Source organism: Antedon bifida, chromosome 3, assembly GCF_963402885.1.
Source record: "Antedon bifida chromosome 3, ecAntBifi1.1, whole genome shotgun sequence".
Classification (NCBI taxonomy): Eukaryota; Metazoa; Echinodermata; class Crinoidea; order Comatulida; family Antedonidae; genus Antedon; species Antedon bifida.
Window position 1 is genome coordinate 35,153,957 of NC_136228.1, and position 27,115 is coordinate 35,181,071.

Here is a 27,115-nt window from a genome sequence, read left to right on the forward strand (position 1 = left end):
AGCAGCGCCACCAACTTGTTAGGCAGTTATACGCGCGTGTGTGGAAATTGGAGTGGGAGCAAAAAAAAAACTCTTAAAATTATACTTAAGTTAAGTTTACTTTAATAATACTTGATGTTGTTGTGTATCAGTTTGTTACAATGATGGTTGAACGTGACCAACGAATTGCCAAGTTCTTAATTATTGAGTACGTACTGAGTGACTCAGTGACAATATAACAAGTTATATTACATTAGTTTATGAAACTTATTTATAGATGAACTTTAACTTTAGAAAAACTGTTCTTTATGTTTATAGAATAGCTTTAAAACATGGAAAACAAACATAGTCCATTAGAGAACATGTTACACGAACAAGACATAATGTTACGTAGCGCCGAAATAATGTTACGTAGCGCCGAAATGTGTCCACTTGAGTGGCATGATTGCTTCTACTACATTGCACCGGTTACATACACAAATGGCATTGGTAATAAGTTCAACTGGTTAAGTATGACTTACATTTCATCTTCACGGTATCGACAATATATAGGCCTAGAAAACCGAGTACAGTTGAGTACTTAACATTTGGAGTATGAACAGGAAAAAATATATAATTATAGCAAAAATGTATTGACGTGGGATATATTAATTATTTTATCATTATACTAATATACATACCAACGCAGTGGACATTCAGTGGAATGGACAGCTACCGCTACATGCCATCGGTCAACTCGGGTTCGAAATGTCAGCATTTCACCTAACCTACCTACAATAATTGAAATAAATTATCAATATCAATATTGACTATTAATATATTTCTATCGTGGCGTGTCATAGTTAATCATCATAAATTAGTTAGGGTTAGGAAAGTGGAACCAGTCACGTTAGTTTATTTATAAAATCACATACGAATGTTATGAAGCTTTTCAAACAGAAAAATATTGTCGAGCTGATTAGCCATATGCACCTAATACATTTCAACAACAGTAGAACCTATATTAGGGGACACTTCGACAGGACCAGAACGAAGGGTCCCTTTAATAATAGGAATGTCCAAAGAGTCATGGGTTGCCGATCGTTCGTTTCAATGGAAAGTGTCCCATTAATAGGAGTGTCCAAAGAGGGTTGCCGATCGTTCGTTTCAATGGAAAGTGTCCCTTTAATAGGAGTGTCCAAAGAGTATGGGTTGCCGATCGTTCGTTTCAATGGAAAGTGTCCCATTAATAGGAGTGTCCAAAGAGGGTTGCCGATCGTTCGTTTCAATGGAAAGTGTCCCTTTAATAGGAATGTCCAAAGAGGGTTGCCGATCGTTCGTTTCAATGGAAAGTGTCCCTTTAATAGGAGTGTCCAAAGAGTATGGGTTGCCGATCGTTCGTTTCAATGGAAAGCGTCGCTTTAATAGGAATGTCCAAAGAGGGTTGCCGATCGTTCGTTTCAATGGAAAGTTTCGCTTTAATAGGAGTGTCCAAAGGAGGGGATCTACTGTATTTAAAAAAAAATAAATTAACTTTAATATGATGAAACGCGTCATCATCATGTCAAACTCGTTTCACTATAGAGCAGCAGAGATGAGTGACAGGGTATCATTGATGAAACGCGTCATCATCATGTCAAACTCGTTTTACTATACAGCAGCAGAGATGAGTGACAGGGTATCATTGCGGTACATTACGTGTGTCAAACGTCAGGTCAGCTTGTTTCTGTCGGTCAATTTGTCAATCAAATTGGCCTATACCCCGGGTGGTGTTGTCAGGCATGTGGGGACGTTGCGACGAATTCTACGAAGCAGAATTGACATATATATACCCCCACGTATAATTTGTGAATGTTTTCAATGTTAATTTCAATATATTCCATGGGTCTTCTAACTTTACCTCTAAACTCACATGTTTCTGAAATGTAACGTAGCTCTTCCTCTTATATGACTGTTCTTATATCTCCAGGGCTAATCGTCACAATCTATAAAATAAATAAAACATTTCGTTTAGAATGAATTATTAATATAAATCTAGGACAATTTCGTTAATCCGGTAACAATCAGTTATTTTTTATTTCAACCATTTTAAAATTATCTGTAAAATAAGGAGTGGGGGATTTGTTTTGTTACTAAACACAAAAAGAAGTCTATACTCCGAAACCGACCATAAAATCACGACGTTTTCTGATATCATTTTTATTTATTATACTTGCTGAACTTGCCAATTCCCGAAATGATACGTAATTGATATATACAACCTTTTGGCATTTATTTCACACATTATAATTAATATTTGTCAATATCGTGCCACTAATTGTGCCACTAATACTAAAGGTATCGCCGAGTTCACCGGTTGAAAAGGTCGAGTATATTAGCAGCGGTCAAGTTAGCCATTGGCGACAAGTTTCATACCAAAGCGCTTTAGAAGATACCAACAAAATATATTGTAATGAAAATATTGGCGCCGAGTAAGAATCAGGCGATATATTGTGGCGACACATAACAGCATATTTGGAGTAGGATGCCCAAAACCATTACAAGAATTTTATTAGGATGATACAAATTAAACAGTTTTTGAAATTTACAATGCCAGTGGCAATAATTTGTATCTAATTCAATCTGTTACCAATCAGCAAATCCTTCTGGCCAAGAGACACAAACTAAACAACAACTAGGCCCTATCTTCAATATTAACATTTCTTAAATTTTCGTTATTAAAGGACGCCAAATGCTAAAATGCATGGATGGCCAAAAAAACCCCCCCAAAAACAGAATCCTCTATATACAGTGTATAAGTATGAAGGTACAGTTCCTACATGAGGTCTGTATGAAAGGTTCCCTCAGGCTAGCAGATCTATTTGCGGAATTGAGGCCACCGTAAGTATGTCCTTGACCAGACTATGTGTGCAATAAAGACACTAATTCAATAAGCGATTGAAATTAGATAATAATTAAAATGCAAAGTCAGTTTATACGTAAGGTGTGAAGTATTTCTTGAATCTAGTCCTCTGTTTTCCTGTCTATAAACAGTATCCATTTAAAATATATTTTCCAACGGGTTGTTACGACACGAGTATAGAAACATGTATATGCCAATTATACATACATTAATTAAACAATGCCATAACAGCAGCTGTCCAAGAAAGTTAACAAAATAATCTAAATACGTATTGCGCTTGTGAATTTCTTCCATTCTTCTGCTCAATAACAAAATAAGAATCATTCGCGGCCATAATTAGTATTCTTGTAAAATACCTTCACGATGGAACAGTATTAAACAATCAAGCGAAGAATTGCTTGGTTGAAGTCACGTGATTGACTACATCCAAACGCGCGATCCCGATTGGATAAAAGTTATTATGCGCGTCACCAACCTTATAGCTGGGTTGCTTTTTATTGTCTGGTTCTATTATGATCGCGATTCATCTTTTTTTAATAATTAACTCACAGAAAACATGTGTTATATATATTTTGCGACCTACTTCTCATGCTCTATAGTTTATTTTATAGAAATTTAATAAATCTATAAAATAGCTCAGTGATTGACATTAAATAAATAAAAGTCATCACGTCATCACTATTCGGCGCATCGCTTTGAACTATTCCTGTAACTGGAAGTAAAGTTGAAGTTTCAAGCACAGTTTGGGTTGTGTTTGCAGAGTTCAGTTGCTCTGTCGCCAAAAGGAAATATCGATGATGGATGTAAAGGTACGGGGTACTGTTAGCAATTCGGATTAATAACGCTGCCTTGGGGAACAGATGTCTTCCGCTCGACATCAGTTGGTACAAGTTGAACATCGTGGTTGTCTGCTGCAGGTGGACAAAGTTGAAGCAAGCGATGGGTAGATAAATTAATGTCAAAGGTTACGAACACTTGCTGGTGACGTCATCGGTATCACGTATTATTCACACATCTATTATTTCCACATTTGTACTGATATAACATAGTAGTTCTTATATAAACTATATTAAATTGATTGGATAAAACAATATTCATAATAATGTTAAAGATGGTAATGCTATACTTAATGTATACATACCAATACTTAAAGATGGTACTGCTGTATTTAATATATACACAGTACGGTACCAATACTTAAAGATGCTAATGCTGTACATAATATATACATACCAATACGTTAAATGACATAACCTACATAACGAATGTTTAATAAGTTAAGCCTTTGAACGTGGAGTTTGCTTAATGTACACTGTCTTTTTGGCAATGTACAGGAAGCAATAGTAAATGATTTTTGACATGTTTTTCAGATAAAACCTGACGAGGCGTTACAACCTTTCAAATATATAAAAAACATTCGCACATTTTGAACATCATCCGTCCGGCGAAAAGCGTTTCATATATGGGTCATTAAATCACAGACGGAAATAAGTCGTCTTCAATTAACATTTTCATACGTAATTAATAGTTTTCGTGCAAGTATGCATTGGTGGTAACGCGTCGTCAACACGTGAGAAACGCGACCTAGCTACAGCGTAACACGATGTATTTTCGCCGAGTCAGCGATTTTTACGAAGGCCTACCTATTTCTTTAGTACAACAATATGAAATAAAATCGTTAATCGGCGTGGGTTCGGTTCGCTATTAAGATTAGTCACCTGTATAATCTAACGAAATCAAAACGTCGACACTGAACTTTTTTAGACTAGACAATCAACGTCATCGAAACAACACACGCAAAAAAAACCAACAAAAAACAAATTGAGAGCAATGTAAATTGAATCATGTAAATCTGGATAGATTGCGACTAGAAGTTACTCTTATTTTGTCATCATTTGGTGTTACTTTAAACCACGGCGCCTATCAGGTTTACACAGCAACGATTTGTTACGAATTTGGTTATATTTACACAAGAAAAGGGGGATTTCATATAGGTTAAAATTTGTGACATTTAATGCGGAATATATTTAATAATAACATGTTTAATTTGGAATTTTTTTATAATAAGTAGATCTCTATTAAAAAGGCGGGTTATTAGGGGAATTACGGTAGGCCCTCAAAGGTAACCAACATAAAGCGGAAATATGATTAACAAATACGGTAGAATTCATTCTTTGTGATTGTTTGGCGAATTCATCTGAACGTACACTAGTTTATTCAACCAAACATTCAACATTCATTGAAATGATTAGTCTTTATTTGAACTCCTTTTTATTGATCTTTGACCGTTTCTACTTTTGTTCTTTTTTCTTAGCGTTGTTAAATAATTCGATCAACATAAAACCAATAGGTAATAATGAATGGCTGAAAAAACCACAATTAATCTGTTTAATTTAAATTACAAACGGTTGTGTACACCATATGTTGTCTGTAGTTCAATTGAAGCAAATGAAACACCATGAAATAGAGTTGACACAGGATAAACGATGGCATAGAAATCTCAGCAGGCATCAGACCCACAGTTCACGCTTGCCTCTCTCATCGTCCCTCCTGACACAGATATGATGAACTGCGTAGCCTAGAGACGGTTTTGTCCAACAAAACAACTCAGAGAACTTGGAAGCGAACAATTTCGACACGTTCCTATCATGTTTCAAGTATGACCCGGTCATTCTGTATTAAGAAATACTCTATAAATGTTTGTGAACGTCTAAATATAATAATAAAGATTGAACAAAACTATTCTATGTTACCTGTCGGTAAAAGGTCGCCAGTAAATTCTGCAAAGTAGGCTTAAAACAAGTTTGTCCCTGTATCCATTAGCATTCCTTCATTATATCGCCACAATCTGGCCACAATACTACTACAATTTATAATTTATTCCACCATAAAATAAATTCTGTAATAATTTTAATATTTAATATTTAAACGATTTGTACAATTTTCAGGTTTAGAGCAATTATACGGTACACTAAGCATACGAGATGTTGAGAGTTACAAAGTTGTGGAAAATGTGCACAAATCAAGATTTTATTATTAATGCAGTAACTAAAAGTGTGTCAAATTTTTTTCAATTAATTTTAGTTCTTTTTACACTGTAATGTTCAGAAATAATTGGTGGCGCTACATCACACATCAGATGGAGGAGGAACCCCAGAAGAGAATTCGGGTGTTGTAGTAATAGTATGCCTTTGTTTACGGAACATTGTTTTAGCTGTAGGGTTTTAGTCAAAGAACAAAGTAAAGCACAAAACTATAAGTATAATACTAATTTCGCAGCAACTGTATACGCCGCTTTACGTACGCGCGCAATTACTCTTTGATACGGACGTGACGCCACTTCGATACTTCACGCGTGCGGCTTCTGTATGGTACACACGTGCGTCCGTATCAAGGAGTAATTGCGCGCGCACACAGCAACTCCTTTATACGCCGCTTTTACACACTTTACGTACGCACGCAGCCTATTCCCTATATAATGCCAGTTCGATATTTCGATCCTGTTCCTTACATGCGTCATAAGCGTAACGTGTGGTGAACTATGGACCCCTCAGACCTACTTACCTAATTTTGAATCGGAGAAAAGAAATCAAATTAGGACATGTTTTGCGAATTTGTTACGACCTGGCGCCTCTCCGGTAAATAACATTTTTATTGGCTAAAATTAAATTCTAAAATGGTTAACAAGTTTCCTTAAATCTGTACAGTTTCATGTTTAAATTGATAAATTGAAGTTGTTTCATGTTCGTTCATTTTTAAGTCGGACTTAAGCTTGCATGAACATACATTTAGCTTGATATGATTCAATCATGAGTACGGCACGGTAACCATTTGCGTTTTTAGGCCTAAACTTTAAATATAAACCATCGGCCAGAATTATTAGTAAAAAGATTTCGTATAATAAAAACGCACTGATGCGAAATTCGAAACTATCATTCTAACAATTAAAAGAAAAGCAATTCTTCTACAATGTCACCATACAATAAATGTTACAAACTGACTGATATGTACTGTAGTCATAATTGTTGTACAGTAACTCCGTATTTACTGATCGAATGATGTTTTAAGGCAAAAAGTAATTGCGTTACACAGCAAAAAATGGTACACATCATCTTCTGTAACGGAAAGAAAAGATTGAAACGGCGTAACGGATTGTACCCAAGGGAAAGACGTGAAGTCGTAGAAGAACGCATTAGGGCGCCACATGACTACGTACAAGAGTAGGTTGACCTTGACCAGTGAAACACAAGTGAAGGTTTCACGTATGCCAAACAAATAATATTTAATATTAATATTTAATACATTAGTGCTCGAACGAACAAACACCTTTTCACTGATAACCTATTTGCATGCTTTTACTTACGGGGACAGGGATAGCGTGTAAGGCTTGGTTCTCAAGGACGTAACGCAACGCAAGTGATTTGACCAATCACAAGCGATGGATTATTAGAACAGTGGCTTGTCATTGGTCAACTCGTTTGAGTTGCGCGTACGTCCTTGCGTTGCGTTCTAGTGGGAACCACGCTTAAGGGTTAGGTTACAACTAGATACATGTGAAACACATGTGATGTTGTATTAACAAATATTCCTATGATACTTCGGAAATAGATACAGTACCGCGAATCAGCTGGATACTCAGTACACACTTTACATGCAGCGCATGTTTTGATAATGTAATGTAATTTCGGACTTGAAGTGACGAAATTAAAGGGTGTTTCACATCGGCCCTTATCATGACAGACGAGTGGATAATCCGGGTTACCGTAAGTATACGGTAAACCTTGAACGCGAAATGAACCACTAATGTTATAGTAATTAGTAGACCATCAGTTAGCAAATAATGCCACAGGAACAAGATAATAGCTCTGTCAATTAAAATGCTTGAATTATCTCAATTTCCTGAAATAAATTAACCAAGACAATAGCCATATTTGGACATTCCGGACGGGCGCGTGATATATGAATGAACGAATAGTACAGGGTTACCTGGAATAGCGTCTGAACCCTTGACAGAGGAACCTTGTACCGCTTAGTGCACACCACCTCCACCAGATCCTACCTATCTGCTGACGTTTCACGTGTTCCACACTTCCTAGAAATGGTTCAATACAACAAAATGCCATTGTTAATAATAGTTAATTTTAACCAATGCGGTTAAACACAAAACATAAATTATCCAGTGTATTAATTCAAGATAGTCACATGACCAATACTACTTCCATGTAATATCTATTTACCTCAAACTATATATATATATATTTTTTAAACATGAAAAAAAAAATTATTAAGCAGATTTTAAGTAGTAATAAAAATAAAGTTATTCACTTCCGTGGAAAAAAATGATTTACTTTAAAAAAGACTAAAATAATGTCGACGAACAGACAATTTTAATGTTGTTTGCCTCAAATTACAGTTTATTGAGTTAACTCATTTTGTGTTTGATTTATTTTTTGGCAAAAGTGAATAACTATTATGTAACATTGAAATAGCATATTTGAAAAGATTTTCGCAGGGGATAATCTTTAACAATGAATATAGATGTCGCGCGCAAAGACCAATCAGTGATACATAATTGCGAACATTTTAAAACTTATTATATGATGAGTAGGTGAAATCATAATACAGTACTAATAAACGGTAAGTTTGTTCGTGTGGATGTTTTAAGAATGTTCGATTGCCCGACAATTAAACTGTTTTTATTATCCCTATTCATCGCGTGAATATTAAACCTATTGAACGAAAGTTAACGAACGGTTCTTTAGTTGATATAATAGTTTTGTTACACAATAGTCAAATAAATAACAATAGCTTGCTTACAATTGGTATGTAGAGGTTATGTCCCTTGTTTGACCAGATTCACAGACAAAAAGAAAGAGTAAATACTGCTTTCAGTGTCGTTCTTTGGTCCACGTCACAGATATAAAAGAAGACACGATTTTTAATCTCATAAGAATACATATGGCCGGTCACAAACAACACATGCCCTTTTACTGAACCCGGATGACTTAAGTTTAAAGTGTACCTTTTTCTAGGCCTGTCCTGTCACGAACTTCTTTTTTTAGGCCTACCTTTTATAATCATCGCGGGAAAAAGTTTACCGATGACGCGTGCCCACGAGGTAGTTATCAGACTTGCGTGATGGGTCTCGCGTGATTGACAGACGCCGATACCCCTGTTGTATCGGGTTTATTTGGGGGGTCATTCAGATGATGTATTTACCTAAGCGATGATTGGTTTGATTGAATATTAATGTGTTATAAAAGCTCAGTCTTTCGCAACTGATACGATAGAGGCGAATGTGACAAATTAGTACACTACTGTAGGGCATGCTCTAGCTGTTGATTTGTGACTGTCACAAAACGTTAATCCAACATTTATATTGTTTTGGTTAAACCAACTTTATCTGGTAAGTTCAACTTATTTATAATCATTTATCGAATTTAAAAGTAGACATTTATTAAAGGTGCTCTATACTGTCCGTAATTATATAAACGGTATCGATTTTCGTAATTAACAATTATACAATTTCAACAATAATGAAAGGCTACGCTGCTACAAAGTATTTTGCTTATCCGCGATTTGGACAAATTAGACCTATTAATTTGATTTTCGAAAGGTAAGGAAACCAAGTGTGTACAACATTTTTTTTTGTTTTCCCCGTACATCACGACTTACATGTATTATTAGAACTACCGTCAACCGACTGTGTAACACGTCGCGAAGAAAAGTTTTGTGCAACAGGCACTCGACAATTATTCGATTATTTTACGTTTGGTAGACGACGACGGCGACGGTGGCGGCAATAAAAGAATTGTGTGACGACAATTAAAAGAGGACCGTAACAAGTAACGATTGAGACGTTTAAAGATTGAAAACGATTAATTTGATAAAATAGAAAAATTACGGCAATTATTCAAAACACCGAACTTGGCTAACAATCATTTATTTGCTTTGCGTGTTTTTAATTGGTCTGGCCGGGTTATGTATGTTTAACGAAAATACCTGTAACTTGAAGGCTTTTGTTGCTGAATTTAAAATCCATTTTTGGCACGTGGCAGGTTTATCAATAGGTTAGGAATGTGGTATAATAAAAGGGTTCCTTCCGCTAGAGGTTTTAAGGAAATGATTAAAATAATCGCTGGGTAAAGTTATTATTTGCAAGCGATTAAAATGTCCTTAGTGTGTTTAGGCTTGGAGGAAAATAGCAGGTCACTTGCACATGGAAATGGAAAATGCCAGATTAAGATCAAAAATATAATTACAAAAACGCCGACTATTAGATGAGAAAATGAAAAAAAAAGACATTAATGTACTTTGATAACTATGACACATCAAGTGCGACAGAGGACGCTGTTTAAAAATAAAGAATAAAGGGATACTTATAACGCGCACATCATGTTGTACTGTTGACAAAACCCTTTTGAGGCCTCGATATATTGCACGAAAGCAGATAGGCCTAATTGTAGTTTAATACTACTAACTAATTTGCTCTTTAACTAAATTTCAATTTAAACGAAAAATGAACATTGGCAATATAGGTACATAACTTTATTAAAATTTATAGGCCTAATGATAATGAATAAGTTGTGTAAATAAATATAATTTATTTTATTTTTAAATACACATAATTTCAATGCATTATGACCTTTACAAGATAATAATATTAAAAATCGTTGTCTCTAGGTTACTTTATTAATTGATGATTTTCATGTATTTATATTTAGTAACAAATATCAGTTTACGTCTGTGAAATGTCAAACTTTGCCGTTTTATTTAAATTTAGTTAATTTCTTTACATTAACCTTGATAAATTAATGTAAGTTACAAGGTCGATTATCAATTACTGTGAACTTTAAAGTCACGTTTAGGCCTATATATATAAACATATATGCTAGTAAAAATTGTTCGTTGTGACTGGAGACAGCAACCCGTGTTTGCACCAGCAAGCTCAGTGCCGCATTGACGGCCCATCTATAAATTACAACTTTCAAAAATACGTATACGAAGTCAGAAGTTTGTTGTTTGGCGCGCCATAGTTTGGAATGAAATGAGACTGTAGTAGTAGGCCTATATTCAATTAGCGAACCTGTAAATTAAAACAAACGCCTCCATGCTTTAATATTGACGGAGTCTGATGGAAAGGAACAAGTGTGGATCTACCAACATATGGTTTACAGCCGATAAACCTATTTATCGGACGCCCCACAACAATGCGACCTATATCCGTCAGTAGTTCGAGTTAAGAAAACAATTTGCTCCCCGGCTCAACGTGAATGTAAACCTGCATCGTCATCAAATCATTTTACTATAGTCTGTAGGCCTAACCTATGTGATCATTAAAAAGTTCGTTAAAGGCCGCAAATAAGGCAAAATAACCTTCGATTGAATTACTATACTTGGGGATTCGTGTTGGCCAATTAGAATTACGCCACAAAAGTATCCACCAATCAGCAAATCCGAGTACAAGTTAACAAACTTAAAACTTAAACTTAGTTTATTACGGATTGTTGGTTGTGCAAGTGCAGTAACGCCAAATTAATATTAATATCAATTTAAATATTTTATGAAAACAGCTACATGAGTGTAGTAATACAAAGTTTAATACAATTTAAAATCTGTTTTTTTTTATAAACTAAACTGGTTTATTTATTTGTATAATTTTATGTGTATTTTGAAATAATTTATGTGATTATTCCTATTGTCACCAGTCATCTAACATCGTAATCAGGCCAATAAAATGTCTATATAAATTGACCCTAATTAACACCAAATAGTTCAGTAAACATTTGCGTCTTGACTTCAAATAAAACAGCGATTAAGGTGAATAACACCAGAGGTATGACTACGAGTAAAATTGCATAATAACCTTCAAAATAGACAAACTGCAACGTAAAAAGGTCTTTTATCGCGAGGGATTGTGCTACGATTCAACGAACTCACGGTTTACCGCACTCAATGTATTCTGAAAATCCTTCCATGAATGGAAATTATGGTTTGTTGACTGGTGTAAAGGCTGGACTTGTGCCAGAAGAAGTTTGGAACGCCGCGCAGTCAATGGATACTTTGGCACCAGCATCCTTGCAAGGTGAACGAAATTAAGCATGTACTTAACATGCCAACTATCTAAAATAAATAATAAAACGAATACAAAAAGAGAATCAATCAATGCCAACAAAAAAAACCAATCATGAACAATAAAGAACTATATAATATTTTTACCAGGAATTATACCATACTTATACCAGGAACGTATACCATTATACTTATATACTAGTAACTTATACCATTATACTTAAACCAGGAACAGGTGCCTATTAGGCTATGTTCGAATAAAGGGTGGATAAAACAATATTTTGTAAACAAAACAACAACAACAAATATTTCGCACGAAACAAACAGTTGCGTGAGCTCCGAAGTCAGTGAACGAACACATATTTACCACTATACAGGATCTCTATCTTGATTCATACAAGGTTACGTCAATCTCTAATAATATTCCAATTAGATCCTGCTGTTTGTTTGTTCGTTCAATGACGTGACTTGGAGTTATGACAACTTCAAATAGATTATATCTACGAGAAACTAAACATCATTTTACAGCCCTTTAGCTGTTTTAGAAGTAGGAAATAAACAGGAATGTCTACCGAAATCGATTAAATATAAGCCAAACATACACAGTTTAGCTATTTGAACTCGCGGAAACAAGCCTGTTTTTTATTGCTTAAAATAACAAAACCAGCCGTTTTTCTTGGAAGACAGGTCTAATGTGTTTACATCACATGTTGATGAGCAATCTAATGCGTACGGTACACTTTACATTCAGAGAACATCAACAATGAAATATTTTCCCTCGGACAGCAGGCGCAGTTGGTTACCTGTTGCTTAAAGCTCTGTCTACACTATCAAACTAGTTTGACAAAAAAAGTGTGATGTGCCCAATTATGGCAGTGATATGACATCATCATGTCCATGGGCACATCACATTTTTTTGTCACATAAAGTTTGATAGTGTAGACAGAGCTTAACGCGTGGTAAAGCAAACAAATAACGCGTGCGTCTGCTGTAAAGTTTTGACGCAACAAAATGACCCGGCGCAACGCAACTGAGTTGACCCATCACCACAACCGATTGGTCAAATATGCTTAGGTCGCTTATGATATAAAGCACGTGCAGTAGAGACCCATGGCTTTAAATAAAGTAACGGACGTAATCATATCACCTTTTTCACCGAAAAATAGGTTACACCGTCACACTATAATAATAGGTCTGGCAAAAGCAGTGTTATGTCGTGCAGTTAATCCGAATGATAGTGTAATATTTGTCGAATGTCTCCAGTACTACATCTACATAAATCAGAAAGATACATAAAATCTGTAAACTAATCGGATGATCTGTATAAATGTTATATTAATCATGGGATTTGTCTGTACACAGGGTTCAGAGACAGTGAATATGTCATCGGCCCAGTTGCGCCAGCTTTATAATCCATCTTAATAAAGCAGCCATGAATACCTGATGTTTCCAATAGGACGCAACTGGTCTTACAGACTAGAAAATAAGACAAATTGATCAAAATATCAACATATCTAAAAATAGTTTTAGTCCGTTGAATCTTGTTTATTTCTACAAATATATTGAAAACGTGTGATATTTTAATGTCCATTTTCAACCAATTACTATAAATACATTTTAAGGAGATAATTATATATATCGTGTATGTATGTAACTCCACATCCCTAGTTTTTGTGTAATTCTTTAGACTTTCTGTCTGATCACTGAGTTTACATGGATAAAATCTTATGGAATTTATTTTTGACGAAAACATCGGCGAATGATCTCGTTTGTAATATGTTCGTTTATAAATTAACACGGGCACAGGCAGTATCGTCTGTATATGTTTGTTTCTGTTTAAAAACTATATTTGAAAATGAAAACTAAATTTGGACTGAAAATTAATATTGAAAACATTTTCAATGAAGAAAAGAGAAACCATTTGAATGTCAAATGTGGATTTCTTTACAAGATTATTAGGCTATTTCCCCGTAGGAGGAATTCCCTTTGCTTTATCACTACTTGTTGTGATTTGTTTTAGTCAATACTAAAAATACGTCAATAATAACGAATCAGTCATTGAACGGCGTGGAATTTTGATATTGCGCAAAAGGTCAATTCCTGCCTAAAGGTAAGGAAACTGACGATTTGGAAACAAAGTATTGTATTAGTTCAGCAGCAGTCAACTCGGGGTGAAATTCAACGTGCTTACAAAAATGTATTCTAGCCTAAACATTGATATAATTAATATTGAGTTAAATAGGATAATGGCATTGTTATCAAACTTCATTGGCAGAAGTGTGTTTCTGTAAACAAATTGTTAAGTTCTGTCTACACTATCGATAAAAAAAAGTGACCAAATATGATAGTAATATGACATCATCGTGTCCATATATGGGCACATCACATTTTTTTTGTCACAAAAAGTTTGATAGTGTAGACAGAGCTTAAAATACAAATTTCTCTCGTGAGTCAGTCATTTGTAGCAGCATCTCAAAGCATTATACTCAGTCAATGGTGACACAGTACTAGAAATAGTACTGTAAAACTAATATTTAAAGAGATAAAGTCACGGTATGACAGGTGGAACTTGCAACACACACCTCAAACGACTGTCGGTAAAATATCAAATCTCTCTTCTTGTTTATTCGTCAACGGCTGTGTGTGCTGAATATACAACCTAATTCTATCCGAACCACGAAAACGGAATTAAGTTTAAATACTCGATACGAGGATCATAATTTTCGGCAGTATATATTTCCGAATATTTCAATCGCCTGCAGTTACATACAGAAAAGCGCAGTGCAAATTTCTTGCGACGAATTACTAAATGTTGCTTGGTTTCCACTAGGAGACGCAACGCAAGGATTTAAGCGCGCCGAGAGGAAATTTCCTCCACGGATCATCCAAGCTGTGATTGGTCAACTAACTTGTGTTATGCCTCCAATGGAAACCACGCTTAAGATCAACCTTCAAGTAACTTGTTTGATGTTTGAGATCTGTAAACATACATGATTATTACGTAATATTTAACTCATTAAAGGTCACATTTAAATTAAAGGAGACGTTACTAATAATAAGTATAAATTATTTCCATACTGAAAATTCTAAAATCTATTTAATGATTTCTATTTTGTTATTAATGTTAATATTACACAGAGGCAGTTCTAAACTATTATTAGTGTTTTTCTAAACTTTTAAACTTTCACTTAATTGATTTCATTACTACAAATTCAACTTATCTGTTATTCTGAGACCAATAAAGTTCAACTTTCTATATACATTTATTTATAAACGTTTCTTTGAAAATAAACATCTCCATTTTGTCCTATAATTACATTATTAATTATAGTTAATATTAAACGTAATAGTTTAGACGTTGCATTTTGTAGATGTCTATGAACTTATGATAATAGAAAGACATATAACAAAATAACTATACTTAAAGATAACGATCGACGCATTATCTATACCGTAGAAAACTATATATTTATAATACTTTATAAATGTTTATAACGACTGTAAAGCTACCTATGGTATCCATAGACCCTCTTCGACTGTAAAGCTACCTATGGTATCCATAGACCCTCTTCGACTGTAAAGCTACCTATGGTATCCATAGACCCTCTTCGACTGTAAAGCTACCTATGGTATCCATAGACCCTCTTCGACTGTAAAGCTACCTATGGTATCCATAGACCCTCTTCGACTGTAAAGAATGTAGAACGCTAGAAAGCTACAGCAACTTCCTACACAACCAGAATCTTCGTCGTATTGTACTTAGGCCCAGGGATCCCTGCTTAGGCCTAATATGCATCCATAAGGCTTATACAGCTTCCTAGAACTAAACATTACCACTTCAACGACAGTAGAATTAGTTAAGGTTTAGCAACGCAGCTTTAATTAATAGAAAAGGTTCAGATAACCTTCACGAGGCTTACAATACATAGCCCTGGACAAGTACCTCAACTTCACTGACTGTCAGTAACTTCACATCCAAACCTCATAACGAACCGGGATGATCATAGAAAATGGCCTTTTTATGTTACGACTTTGGAGAAGGTAAGACTATTTCATCATTAGTATAAATAACTATAGGCATCTATAGCTCGCAATTTTATCGATTTTATTCTAGAGATATGTGACACATCAAAGTTTCCTTCAAACCTTGGAAGTTTGGCCCCAAAGATCTAAAGGGGAATTAAGTAAGAGTTCCCCACAGTAACGACAGGCTTGCCTTAATCCTAATGTTAAAATATGTGTGACGGTGTACCGGCTCCTATATCACTCCTCCAGCAGATGAGTGGTGCAACACATATAGGCATAAGTATTAAAAAAAGTCTACATAAAATATTTTTAAAGAAGCACCACTTCGTGACGATTTCCGCAAATGATTATGGATCACGTGTTCACAATTCATAGAATTTATCTTCAAATTATTTCCTTTGCAGCTTTACTTTTAAATTAGGTTATTACCATGAAGGGAAAAAGCATCCAAAGTTTTAAGAAAAATCTTGGTTTCCATTTTTGGACGCAACAAAATGAATGACGTAGGCGCAAGGCAAGTAAGTAGACCGGTTCAGATGAGCCATCGCGTCGTGATTGGTCAATGCGGTGCGCTTACGTCCTTGCGTTGCGTCCAGGTGGGAAAACAGCTTTAGCAGCAGTCGTTTTGTAGTATCTGCTGACCTAAAGTCATCGTATTTGTTACAGTTAGTGGCGCGCACTTCTATGTCACAGACAAATAGTTGCATTGTTTTGTAAATCTATTGAAGATGACGCTAAACTCCTATTCTTTGATACAATGCTTAAGTGATTACTAAGAAGTGGGATTTAAGTGTAAAATGATTGTTAGGATATCGGTGGATATATCACTACTATTGTAATCAAATCTATGATGTAAAATATGAATCAACTTAGTTGTTTTAAAGGGCCTGATTCGAGACATGAGGGGATGATGTTGACCCAATTACTTGTTAAGAAGGTTTTATATACGACAAACGGATATGAAATATATAGCATTATAAAATATTTCTTTAAAAAACAATTAATAGTTGCCGCATATTAATTGGCACGATAACAATCCGGGCGCAACAAATCATTAAAGAGGTTAAGCTACGAGGAAAACCACATTACAGCAACAAACACAATAAACACAATAAGGTTGAAATGTGTTCTGTTAACAATATCGAGTGGCAACACGCGAACGAATCATTAACGTATGGTAACCGTGAACGCGTTAAGCGTGGTTCCCACGCGCAACGCAAGCGAGTTGACCAATGACAAGCTAGTGTTCGAATAATCCATCGCTTGTGATTGGTCACGTTACGTTACGTCCTTGTGTTGCGTCGCTAGTGGGAACCAAGTTTTATTGGTGTTTTCCGATTGACGTCTGGCATCAAGTCAAAAATGCATAAAATAATATGCAAACATTGAATATGATCTCACAAGTTCATAATCCGCCTACAACCGGGATACGCTATATCATTCACGTATTAATGGTTCAACGGACGGTCACCAAAAGAAAAAAATACATGACACAGACTGAATTCATAGAAATTGCAGAAAGATCCGGACCTCTGTTGGTTTTATCATATCATGCACCAGTTGATGTCTTCATAACCCGTAAAACAAATGACGAGAACATGAATTTTAGGCGCCAATATGAAGAGTATTCTAATACAAGCACACTCACATCTTTCCGGTGAAAGTCACGCGAATCCGTAAACTAAATAGTTTTTTTACAAATCATTTAGCACGAGTTCACAAGTTGAAACGGTCAGTGAAAACGTCCTGGCCATCTTATGACGTTATTTCCGAACTGTCCAGTACACGACCATGGACACACGTCTTGGTGTTCAACATCCGTTTCTGGTGGTGGTTAACTTTTCACCTTAACAGATGGAACTAGAAAACTCACATGAATAACATAAGCTGACAACATATTAACATTCTCCTGAACTTATTGAGTCAAAGTTATGAGAGAAAAAAATACAGTATTATCTAATTATATTATATATTTCATTCATAGCAGATGAAATAATGTATTAGTGTAAAGTGAATATGTTACCTCGTAGCTTAGCTTGTCAAATCGAGATTAGACAGAAGTAAGTCGGTTTCCTTGGGCAATAAACTAGTGAGCCAGTCGTAGTCTGATTATGCCTTTCAAAAACACTGCTTTCGCTTGCTTTCTGCGGTAACTGTCTTCTAAACATGACAACTTAATCTGAAAAGAAGCGAGGGGCCTTAATTTTCAAAATACGCACAAAGAATACAAACATTGAGCAGTCCATTGCGTGTTGATAAAAAAGAAAATTTCTAAACAGATGCTTATGATTATAGTAATTAAATGTTTTATAATTGATATTCTGTCTCCAAGCGAGGTGATTTTGGATTGAAGCAGAGTTTATATATTATATACTCGTTGATGAAGTTGGAAACTGGATAACTATAAATGCTAACTGTCAAATCATTAATCTCGTCGTCTCCAATAAAATCCTTTGTAAACATTTGGTTCGTCAAAAGTGTTAAAAATACAGAGACGTTTGTTATCCGGCTGTAAGCGGTATGGATGTAGGTCTATCGTGCAACAGGAGGCAAGCCACTGATACTGCCGCTATTAGTGATTTTAATGTCATATATATATCCAATGTTAATATTTTTTGCAGGCCCAAAAAAGGTTTTAAAAACTTGGCGTTGCCAACGTAAATGTTGTACAAGAATATAACCAAGGCCTCACTGTAGACTTAAAATCTGAGGGGGAACAAACGGCCAGAGGGTCTACCGAAGTCCAGGGTGACGTCAGAAACCAATAAATATATATAATTGAGTTATGACTTACGAACATGTGAAAACATAGCTACCAATTATATTACTACAGGGGATACGAGTTAAAGACACACGCACAGACCTTCGAATGTTAACGCTCCTGGACTATTATCTCGACATTATGACGTTAAACCTACTATAATACAAATTATCTTATTATAATACCGCCGCGGTAAAAGTCAAGGTAATAAAAAAAAACGTATCTTAATTTAAAAGTTTGTTTTAAACGTAAAGTAGCACAAATATCGTGTTTTTCTTATACATAATTATACTCTGGTGCGTGACGCCTACGCGAAGTGTTAAAATGACGTCACAGGTAAAGGTCAGTGTGACCTTTAGGTGCAGTAAGTTATTACAAATTATCGATTTGACGCTTTTAAAAATATGTAACATTTATAATTCGAACGTTAACACTATATAGGCATGTATAAAATTTACCGATACAGTACAAGTGAATGACTGATAAAACTACTAACTTTATAAAAACAATTTCAACTATAAAATTTAAGGGAGAATTCCCTTTTTACCCATATTATACTTTTATCAGATCAGGAAGGAGTCTGTAATTTTGCTGGTTCGTTTTTCCTTGGTTCCTCTGTTTAATAAGAGATGGCGCCCTAACTTGCTGTTCTCTCTAAACTCTGGCAATTCTCACTCTTAAAAAATCGTCCGTTTTAAAGTCCATCTCTTAAGTTATCATTATTTATAATAATCATTATGAATAAATCATTTTGGAATGTCCGTAGAGAGTCAAAGGTTAAAGGCAATGCCCTTTACAACCAATTATGATACTCATGTTCACCTTTTCACCTTCCCGTCCTCCCTGTGACGTCATACTTTAGCTGGAAAGTGTGTGGCTGTGAATCACTGAGTATTGCACTGTGTTCTAATTGGTTGGAAGGATTGTGTAGTAGGCGTGGCTTTATAAATAATAAAGTTGAATTAAGTTAAGTGTCCCTTAAAAAAAGTCACAACAATCGCGAATATAAACACAACTCACTCATTTGATATCATTTACATGATTGTGAGCAGCTAGGAGGGAACGATATATGTTGATATTCTAACAAGGAAAACGTTACTGTACTCAGGATAGGAAAACACATCATTTTCTTCTTTTATTTATCCTCACAGAATTCAAAATGATGTTTGCAACGGGAAATGTGGAGCCAACCGGCAGTATTCTGATGCCTCTTATTCCAGTCATCGTTCCGTTTTTACTTATTTTTGCTATGAAATTTCTTTGGTCAAAATATCACGATACGAATTGCGACTCATCGTTTGCTGAACCCCTACCTGATGGTAGTATGGGATGGCCGCTAGTCGGAGAAACTTTCCAGTTTTTATATCAGGTATGTTCATGTTTTTATGATGTACATAACCTCCATATGATACAAAATTATCATAATTTGTACATTATTTTCAATAGACTTTCGTAAGCTTTCCAATGCTTGCTTCACTGAGCAAATATCACGGTAAACCTTTTAAACAGATAATAAGAGGATTGTTGAACACCAAGTTCAAAGAATTTAATTTTTTAGAATTTTTTTGTTATTGATAACAATAAATCTTTAAATAATAACAACTTAATGGTTCCTTTATGGTCTATTTGTTTACAATGTGCATTACAATTCTATATACACTAAATCACCGAGTATAATTTACAAATATGTGTTGTTAAACGAAATTAAAAGAATTAAAAATAATACTACCTTTAGCACAAAAATACACAAATTAACACGCATTATAGTGAACCGATTGAGATAAGTATTTTTTAGAAATCAATTTTTGTATTTTATTAATATTAAAACGAGAAAAAAGTATAACGTCTCTTTAACGTTTGTGTCAGTATGTGTTAAATGTTGTTACCTCATAAACAAGTTCCAGACACTGAAATGTTACTGGTATGCAATTTAACGTGAAACATTATATATTTATGTATTTTAGTTGATTGAGAGATGCCTTACGACTAACAGACGACTATTTCCAAATTATGATCGTTTTGTTTTGTATCTTTATGCCTATATACATTTATTAGTCGATTCATTCGAAATCGTTAATTTTAAAAATTACAAAAAAAATCACACTTACATAATCGACTTTTGCTAAGTTTAAAGTAAACACGGATTTAAAGACTTTGTTATTACACTCAGGCTTATGAATACAATAGAAAATAAATACTTTCATTATTAAACTTATGCAATTGGGGGTTAAAAGTACAAATTTGTAGTACACCTTTATGATGTTAATTTGGTTTGTAAATAAATATCTTGTACACAATACAACTGACATATACTAATCTTCAAAATATTTTAAGTATTTGAATTGTTTTCATATCACCGTATTATTCCATGTGGTTGGTTAGGAATGTGAATAATAGGGGTTTTATTATGTTTATTTTAAAAACATTTTGTTTCCACTTAACTTTGCCTTTAAATAATATGGATCGGCAAGCCAGATAGATATTGTACAAACTTTTACGCGCGCGTTTAATAAATGATATAACTTTAACGTCATTTACTATGATAAAGCATGGTTCCCAAGGACGCAACGCAAGCAATGACTTTAACGCGCGCAATGCAAATGAATTGACCAATCCGTGGGTCATCTCGATTGCGTTGCACTTACGTACTTGCGTTGTGTACCAAGTCTTAGACCGAAGTCTAAGGAAATCCTGCGCAATTTTAATTTGCGCAAATTATACAAATTGCGCACAACATAATATGCCATACACGGTGACGTACAGCACGTACGATTTACACCCGCTAATGATACTGTTGTTAGGTATAATGATACTACTTCGTATTGACGTCACATCCTAGGTATTCGATCGTGGTTAACTCCTGTAAATTTCGGCAAATAAATAAATTGACTTTGTAATACAAATAGGAATATATAGTATTGTTATATTTAATATAAATTAAATTATAATTAAATATAAATTACTGTACTGCGTTTTAAAAATTTGAAATAAAAAAAATGTAATACATTATTAGGCCTTAAAATATATAGGCCTACATAATGCACGTGCTACAAAACAACCTATATAATTTTGAACTTATTAACTCTAACACGTGATATATCAGGCTGGTTGAGTATAGCATTTAAACTAAAATGTCGTCATTAGTTAATACGTTTTTAACTTTTCCGTTCGGAGTGTTATAATGAAAACACTGTCTCAAACGGGTCGAACCGTGACACACATTGACAACGTTCTGTTTTTTACATTTAATATATTACATGATGATGATGAGTATACAATTATACGTTACCGATTGATAAAATAATACTACAACCCTACACCATTGAAGTGTACTGTATACATTCAATGTTTTTAGTCACACGCACTCACGCGCTCGAGTCACACGACGATCATTATGATTGGTTCCCATTAGACACGCAATTCAGGGACTTAAGCGCAACATACTTGATTTGACCAATCACAAGCGATCATACAACTGTCGCTTGTGATTAGTTCTCGCTTGTGATTGGTTCCCACTAGACACGAAATACAAGGACTTAAGCGCAACATACTTGATTTAACCAATCACAAGCGATGGACCATACAACTTGTGATTGGTCAACTCGTTTGCGATTGTGATTGGTTCTCACTAAGAGAAGCGTAACGCAAGCGAGTTGACCAATAACAAGTGATAGTTAGAATAATCGTTGTATTGTTACACGCTTGAAGTGGGTTGATGATGGTTTACAATACATTTTTCTGGTCTATGATTAAATTTTAAATATTTTTTCTGTTTTACAGAGTGTTGATTTTTACAAGAATAAATTTGCCAAACATGGACGGGTTTTCAAAACACACATTCTTGGCAAGCCCATTATCCGAATTTACGGGGCGGAGAACTTGCAGAAGATCTTCCAGGCCGAGAACGAATATCTATTTCCATCGTTACCGAAGTCAGCGTCGGTAATACTCGGAACACACGTTCTAAGCCAGGCTGTCGGAGAACGACATACAGCAATGCGTCGAAAAGTCTTACGTGCGTTTAGACATTCTGTCCTGTCTATGTATGTACCAATCATTCATAGTGAAATAGCAAGAACGCTAAGTGGCTGGAGCAAACGACCGACTGTGGTCATGTACCATGAACTTGGAGATTTGGTATTTAGGGTTGCCAGCCGAACTCTCTGTGGCTTCAACTATTCTCCTGAGGAGACAAGATCGTTGACAAGAACCTTCGAGACTATGGTGGATAACATGTTCAGTTTGCCTATTAATTTGCCCGGTTCCGGTTTAACCAAGGTAACACACCAGTATATTCTCTTTCGATTATAATACAACATGCATAAGCCCACCTACAATATTTAAGACGCAAATCCTGCTTGCAAATATTGAAGACAAAACCACAACGCCTTAAAATAAATAAAACAATTACTATACATATTTATTACGTATGTTTTATACTTAGAAATGACTATTTATTATTACATATTTTTCTTAAAGGCAAAGGCAGCCAGAAAAGTACTCGTGGACAAGATCAAGAGCAAAGTAGAAATGAAGCGAGCAATGCCATTGACGGGTGATCACAACGACGCATTATCCAAACTAATGGAGTACATTGAGGACGACGAAGATGACAGCCAACTGACCAACGAACAGATCATGGCAGTTGCCGTTGAGCTTCTCTTTAACGGCTACTCAACCTCAACCAGTGCTGCTACGATGCTTGTGTTAAACCTTACGAAATATCCGGAAATCGTCGAAAAGATGCGAGAGGAGCTTGTGGAGCATGGACTCATGGACACCAGCCGTCCTCTGGAATTCGAAGAGATACAAAAATTAAAGTACCTTAACTGCGTCATCAAAGAATCATTACGTATGTCGCCACCAGTCGGAGGCGGGTTCCGAGAAGTCAAAAAGACTTTTATATTGGAGGTAAGAAATTACTACTAATGCATGTAACACTGTATAAACCAATAATAATACTATGTAGGTCACGACAAAACGGCAAATCGAGAATAATGACAATAACCTTCCTTTAAATATTCTTCTCAAACCTTACAACCACAAACCCCCACATAAACAGCAGGCGTAAATGAACTGTGTTCCTGTCAGTAAGCTGTAGCCACTAACGGGAGAAATATGATATACATTACTCATCATTTACTCGCCACCTGTTCACACATGTTTCTGGCATCACGACGTAATTCTTCTATGATGTAACTACAGTGTACGCGTGATGTAATAACATTTTTTTTAATGTTTTAGGGAAAGCAGATTCCGAAAGGATGGACAATTCTCTGGAGTATTCGAGAAACGATGTCACATTCGACTATCTACACGAAAGGGGAGGAATTTGATCCGGAAAGATTTAACAGCGAAAGAAAGGAAGACAAAATTGGCAGCAGACATAACTACTGCGTGTTCGGAGGCGGATCGCGCGGTTGCATTGGCAAACAATACGCGTTACTTTTCCTCAAATTATTAGCGATCGAGTTGGTTCGTAGTTGCCAATGGGAAAGGGAAACAGGGGGGGAAGATCACATGACATACTTGCCAGTTCCACGTCCGACAGATGGTCTTTTATTGAAGTTTTCAAAGAAAGATAAACTTGATGCAAATTCGAATGTCCAGTGTTATGTCCATGTGGATGAAATTGGTCCGAACAGCCGAGTGGACTCCCCACCTACGTTAGTTTAATAGCCATCCTATGCGCGTGTTAGAATCACTTGTATTTTAAATTATCGTTTTCTTTTATCCTGTCTAAAATTGAAAAAAAATGTAGATAAAATGAACAAAGATAATAAAGCGTTCGCTTGTCAAGCCTTGTTCATAAAACGTAAAACGATAAATCACTCCATCGTTTTCATTCTTCTACAAATGGTTTGGTAACCATTTCTTTATACTGTCAGGTATATTTATTATTATTATTTATAACTTTGCGTTCCTATTATTACTGTACTCCTCAGGGAATTTATTTAGGGAAATTTAATTTCTCCATTGGAAATTTAAAACACTTTAAATCAGGTATTGCATGTGGTTTTGCAATTTTTACAATGACATTCTACAGATCATTATAAATTCAATTCTAAAAACCCTTCTTTCTCATTGACAAGTTTTCTTACATGTAAATATAAAAGTGCGTACATTTATATACGCGTCCGTGCGCAGCGCGAAGTCATGCGCAGACTATTTTTATTACATCTGTACAGTGTCGTGATGTTAAATTGTTAATACAAACAAAAATGTATTATACATTATATTTTATTCCATTTGTATTAATTTATTTGTTGTGATAAACAATATTGATAAAGGAAAAAGTTTATTATTGTAAATAGGATATGTGTATGAACCAAAGTACTTTTACGGGTTTTTTGTATAATAAAAAATGTACATTGATCGAGAAAAAAAAAATTTAAATATGCTGGGTGGCTAAGCTGGGTGGCTAGGCCTGGTGGTCAGGCTGGGTGGCCAGGCCGGGAGGCAAAAGGCCAGGTGACAACGGGCCTGAATCCAGGTGTATCCACATCAACGGTCACATATGTTTTGATGTGGATAATAATGTTAATCGAATACATATTCAAGAATTATAAATATAAATATATATATATACCCCTATTATGCAAACTGGTGTGAATATGCAAGTATTTAATTTGCATGCAAGGTAACGTGTGTAGAAATAACAATAAAGAAATACTATAATAATGAGGCGACTAAGAGTGGGAGAGGTCGCATATTAATTGAAAGGAGATGTTATTAAAATAAATATTAATTCTCGTTTGACCTGAAAATATTTCAGTTTTAAAAATGGTATCCGTAAATATTATCGTATTGAGTTTGCATGCTTCTTTTTTATACGTTTGTTTTTTATTTTTAGATAAAAACATTATTTTAAACGAGTGTCAATGGATTTGACGATCACGTGTTCCGTATACGTGCAAATCTAGGTGTAGCCTAACTACTTCATTTTGTAGTAACCCCCTCTCACACCCCCGCTCCCCTAAAAGAAAACTTGGCACTGTGTATACCGGATGTGACGAAGAATCAAATATTCTTAATTCAAGTGCTGGTTATTCAATTCGATTTTTTGAAATGTTATTATAGGCTACTAAAACTTGTTAGTGGTGTGTATTTTTGTACTTATTATGAAGAACGATCTTAATGTATGTATATATTGAGATTTTTAAAATTTACTATTTTATAATGTCTACCTTGCCTGGGAACAGCTTTGTAAAATGTATAATGTGTGTAGGCCTACAACAGGTGAAGCCCACAAACCGTAATATTCTCAAAATACTACCCTTTTAAGAGAAATAATCCCCTATGCTAAACCAATACCTTTTAAAAACATAGAGAAAACCTTGGTTGTCATTAAGATTGATACATTTTACATTACGTCGTGGCGTTACATTACGTCATGGCGTTACATTACGTCATGGCGTTACATTACGTCATGACGTTACATTACGTATGATTATGAACAGCTGTGGGGAATACTTGAATATTTGTTGTTTAAAACAGGTTCTCGGATTGGGAACAAGTGTAGTTGGTAATGAGTAAACAATTACTGTTTTTGTTTTCGGGTTTGAATATTTAAAACACGATCATGTATAGTGCAATAAAGGTCAACGATATATTGATTATTTGTGTTTACTCTCATTCAAATGTGTCCACTTGGTTGTTGATGATGATGACGACGACGACGACGACAAATGTATCCACGTAGTTGATGACGATGATGATAATGAAGATAATGAAGATGATGATGACGGTGATGATGATAACGGATGATGAGGACGAGGATGATGAGGACGAGGATGATGAGGACGACGACGAGGATGACGGTGACGGTGATGACGACGACGAGGCGGCGACGACGACAACGACGAGGACGACGACGACGACGATGATAATGATGATATAATTGTAAATAGATAATATGAGTATGTATTTGTAAAATTAAATGAACACATTTTAGGCCTATTTCAATTCAATATTAATACACGTCTCCTACTTCAGTTTTCGAGAATTTTGACAGTGATAAGGTAAGTGAATTACAATTAAAAGATACAGCGTTTGGCCTAGCATAAACTATGCTTATATTACTAAAGATACAACGTTTGGCCTAGCATAAACTATGCTTACAACGTTTGGCTTAGCATAAACTATGCTTACAACGTTTGGCCTAGCATAAACTATGCTTATATTTTTCAGACATAGTAAAATCAAAGTAAATAGTTAACTGGAACTATTAGTCTTTCATAATATCAATAATACTTAAAAAGAGACTTACAAATTCAATGTGATTCTGTTTCCTAGGCGTTTTCTGTACTAAAAACAAAAACACCTGTGTGCATAATGCAGTCGCGCGCCCCCAATGCGAGAGAAAATTACGAACCTAAAGGGGGCGCTAAACTTTA

The 27,115-nt window shown here is 35.1% G+C and overlaps 1 protein-coding gene and 1 long non-coding RNA gene across 3 annotated transcripts; one reads left to right on the forward strand and one right to left on the reverse strand.

Moving 5' to 3' along the window:
- LOC144838461 (uncharacterized) lies at positions 1–27,072 on the reverse strand. 2 transcript variants are annotated; one of them, XR_013611636.1, is made up of 6 exons: positions 26,989–27,072; positions 17,982–18,137; positions 7,847–7,952; positions 1,859–1,943; positions 660–750; positions 1–533 (listed from the first exon to the last, which is right to left on the reverse strand). It is a non-coding gene; the product is annotated as an uncharacterized LOC144838461 (long non-coding RNA). The 2 variants fall into 2 exon arrangements; XR_013611635.1 differs by having other exon boundaries at positions 4–533; positions 1,871–1,943.
- On the forward strand, positions 8,998–26,329 carry LOC144838460 (cytochrome P450 26B1-like). Its single transcript, XM_078693832.1, has 5 exons — positions 8,998–9,266; positions 19,871–20,088; positions 22,500–22,997; positions 23,199–23,630; positions 23,964–26,329. Exons 2-5 carry the CDS (start codon positions 19,879–19,881, stop codon positions 24,393–24,395), a joined length of 1,572 nt encoding a protein of 523 aa, XP_078549958.1. The 5' UTR covers positions 8,998–9,266; positions 19,871–19,878; the 3' UTR covers positions 24,396–26,329.
- Positions 27,073–27,115: the final 43 nt, after the last annotated feature.

What these genes read in the sequence shown, in the direction of transcription:
- LOC144838460 (XM_078693832.1), top strand. Translation starts at nt 19,879, where the DNA reads ATGATGTTTGCAACGGGAAATGTGGAGCCAACCGGCAGTATTCTGATG. An exon ending in CTTTCCAGTTTTTATATCAG is followed by an intron (nt 20,089 to 22,499) that starts GTATGTTCATGT and finishes TCTGTTTTACAG; the next exon opens with AGTGTTGATTTTTACAAGAA. An exon ending in AAAAGACTTTTATATTGGAG is followed by an intron (nt 23,631 to 23,963) that starts GTAAGAAATTAC and finishes TTAATGTTTTAG; the next exon opens with GGAAAGCAGATTCCGAAAGG.